The sequence below is a fragment of the Helobdella robusta genome, assembly GCF_000326865.2.
Source record: "Helobdella robusta unplaced genomic scaffold HELROscaffold_73, whole genome shotgun sequence".
NCBI lineage: Eukaryota > Metazoa > Annelida > Clitellata > Rhynchobdellida > Glossiphoniidae > Helobdella > Helobdella robusta.
The window spans coordinates 235276-238647 of record NW_008705415.1 but is presented as its reverse complement, the minus strand read 5'-3'; the positions used below and the strand labels follow the sequence as shown (position 1 = coordinate 238647).

Here is a 3372-nt window from a genome sequence, read left to right as displayed (position 1 = left end):
AATAAAACAACATCACCTTTAATTATGATCCAAGTCATGTAATTATATCTTTCTCTCTCTCTCTCTCTCTCTCTCTCTCTTTCTCTCTCTCTCTCTCTCTCTCTCTTTGTTATCTCTCTTTTCCTCTCTCTTTCTCTCTCTCTTTCTCTCTCTCTTTCTATATACATCTCTTTTTTTCATTTTTTCATCGATCACTTATATATCTGCGGTCTTGGCCTAAAAGTTATTATACTTAGATATCATTTTGTATAATAATGATAATAATAAAATAATAATAAAATAATAATAACAATAATAAATAATAAAGAGAATAATAATAAATAAATAAAAAGAATAATAACATAATATTTATGCCGTGAGAAATAACGTAACGAGAATAGTTTTAAAGTGTACAAATATAAATTTCTAGAAAGCGTTATCTTGAAAATAACTCATCATCATCGTCGTCGTCGTCGTCATCTTCATTATCATCACTACCACTACAACAAAAACAACAACAGTAACCACAACGACAACCACATCAGCAGCAACAACAACAACCGAAATCACAAACACTACAAACAACACATCTCTAAAGAAATTATGTCAGGATATATCGGCCACTTTGTTCTATCTAGCCACATAAAAAACCAGCCCTCGTACCATTTTGGCACCAAACTAGCTGACAAACCAAACTCAGGACAACTCACCCCTGGACCAGCTGCTTACTTCCCGGCTGATAAAATATACCGTAGTGGTAAGTTGGCTGGTATTTGAAGAAGTTAAATCTATTGATTAAATATTGTTACATCTGGATAAAAATTTTACTACATCTTATTAACTTTATTTCATCATGATGATAGGTTTTAAAGTTTTAACAGTGTCATATAAATATAATTTAGATTTTAAAGTTTTAACATGTATCTCATATAAATATAATTAATTAATTATGTATTATATTTTTATATTATAATTTCATCCAGGCAAGGAGCGCACCCCGCACAGCGTAATAATTACGAGACGAAACGAGCCCAAGTCATCCGCGACAGCCACACCAGGGCCCGCCGCCTACGCCCCTGTCGATTGCGGCAAGTTAAGCGTTCACTACAGGTCGCCATCTTTTACTATGGTGACGTCATCGAATAGAGATGTGCTCCTCATAAAAAATGCTACCCCAGGTTTGTCTATGTATGTATGTATGTAGGTAGGTATTTAAATAAACTTTTATTCAGCAATGAAAATACATCACTTGGAGACCCGAAGTTATGTGTGTGTGAATGTGGGTGTGTGTATGTGTGTGTGTGTGTAAAAAAAAAAATTCTTCTATACTTTGAACAGCCCCAAACGCGTACAACCCTGATCCCATGCTTTCAAGGTCACTGAGGTCAAACAAAAGATCCGCGCCACAGTTTTCCATCAGGTCACGAAGTCAGATTGGTGGTTTTAGTGAGGATAAATCGAAAGTTGGTGGTTTCACTACTACTTCTACTACTACTATTTGTACTTCCGTTGTTACTTCTGCTGCTGCTACTGCTGCTTCTACTGCTACTACTACTACTAATAATAAATAATAATAATAATAAATAATAATAATAAATAATAATAACGACGAAAGACACCGGGACCAGGAGCGTACATGCTACCGACGACGGATCGGTACATGAGGAAGTCCTGTAGTTTCAGTCTGATCGGCAGGAACAACATGCCCGGAGATCCGACGAATAAACCGGGTCCGGCGGCTCATTCCGTCTCCAGTGATGTCGGTATATATGATGCTGATGATGATGTTGTTGTTGATCTTGATGATGATGAATGTGATGTTGTTGATGTTGTTGATGATGTTGATGTTGTTGTTGTTGATGATGTTGTTGTTGTTGTTGATGATGATAATAATGATGATAATTCCAATAGAAATTCCAACCAACATGCAAACAACAAATCAGCCAACAAAAAAAAATCCCACATACATCTCTACACACACAAACACGCACACTCACAAACACACACACACACACGCACACACACAAGAACACATACACACACAAATACACACACACACAGACGATGTCAATGTTGAGTACAAAGAAGAAGGGACCAGCTTACAGCTTCGGTGTCAAACATTCGGCCCGTGTTCTTAACTTACCAGGGTCAGCCAACGATTATAAATACGGATTCTAAACTGAAATATTATCACTCGGACTACAACTCATACTACTACTTACACACTGCTGCTGCTACTTCTTCTTTTACTGCAACTACGTTTTGGTATATCACTATTACTATGTAGGCATACACGTAGAAAGACAGCTAGATAGGGAGAAAGGGAGAAAGAGAGAGAGAGAGAAAGAAAGAGAGAGAGAGAGAGAGAGAGAGAGATAGAGAGAGAGAGAGGAGTGATTTCATTTTATCCTTCAGCAAATTTCATCTAAAATAATAATAACAGCAATAAAATGATGGCGATTATGATTATGATTATTGTTATTATTATGATAAGAACAATAAATTATTGTTTAAATAAAACTAATATTTTCTCGTTCTTATTAGAACCGTTACACTATGAGGATGATGATGATAATAATAATAATAATAAAAATAATAATAATAATAAAAATAATAATAATAAAAATATTAATGACAGTTATAATAATAATAAATTCAATAAATATTTATTTTCAAGTCTTTCAATCAGAAAATAATTCAAAATAATGACCCAATTAAATCCTATTTATGACCGCAAGCTAGGCCAGTGTCCAGTGTATGCATGTGTGTTTGTATGTGTGTGTGTTTATGTGTATGTGCGTGTGTGTTTATGTGTATGTGTGTGTGTGAATGTATGTATTGCTTTGTATATGTATATAAAATTTTCCTATATAAAGTTAAAACGTATATTATCTTTATATATGGTGCCAAGAATGAAGAAGCAGATTAAACAAAAAAAAACCGTTATTATTGTTATTATTCTTGTTATTGTTATAATTTATTATTATTATTATTAGTGTTATTATTTATATTATTATTTACACTTCTTCGCGGTAAATTCGTCGCCAGACGCAAACACATTTTCGAGTTGATGGATATAAACCATACAAATAAAAACAACAACAATAATAATAACAACAACAACATTAATAATAATAATAAGATAATAATAATAATAATAACAAGAGTATCTCTTATTATTTCAACGCCCGTGTATTTTTAATCTCATTAAAATCAAAAGAGAGAGAGGGGGGGCTTTCGAATTTTAAAAGGCAGTTCTTGAAAAATTTATAAATGAAAAAGAAAGTGAAAAAGGGAGAGAAGGAGAGAGAGAGAGAGAGAGAGAAAGAGAGAGAGAGAGAGAGAGAGAGAAAAAGAGAGAGAGAGAGAGAGAGAGAGAGAAGGGGTTTTAAA

General features: G+C 33.7%; 1 protein-coding gene across 1 annotated transcript; it reads left to right on the top strand.

Moving 5' to 3' along the window:
- Window positions 1-582: 582 nt before the first annotated feature.
- HELRODRAFT_181593 (hypothetical protein) lies at window positions 583-2157 on the top strand (the record flags this gene model as incomplete). The annotated part of the gene is made up of 5 exons (XM_009031385.1): window positions 583-736; window positions 963-1157; window positions 1318-1442; window positions 1595-1738; window positions 2041-2157. 5 exons carry the CDS (start codon window positions 583-585, stop codon window positions 2155-2157), a joined length of 735 nt encoding a protein of 244 aa, XP_009029633.1.
- Between the last annotated feature and the right edge of the window lie 1215 nt (window positions 2158-3372).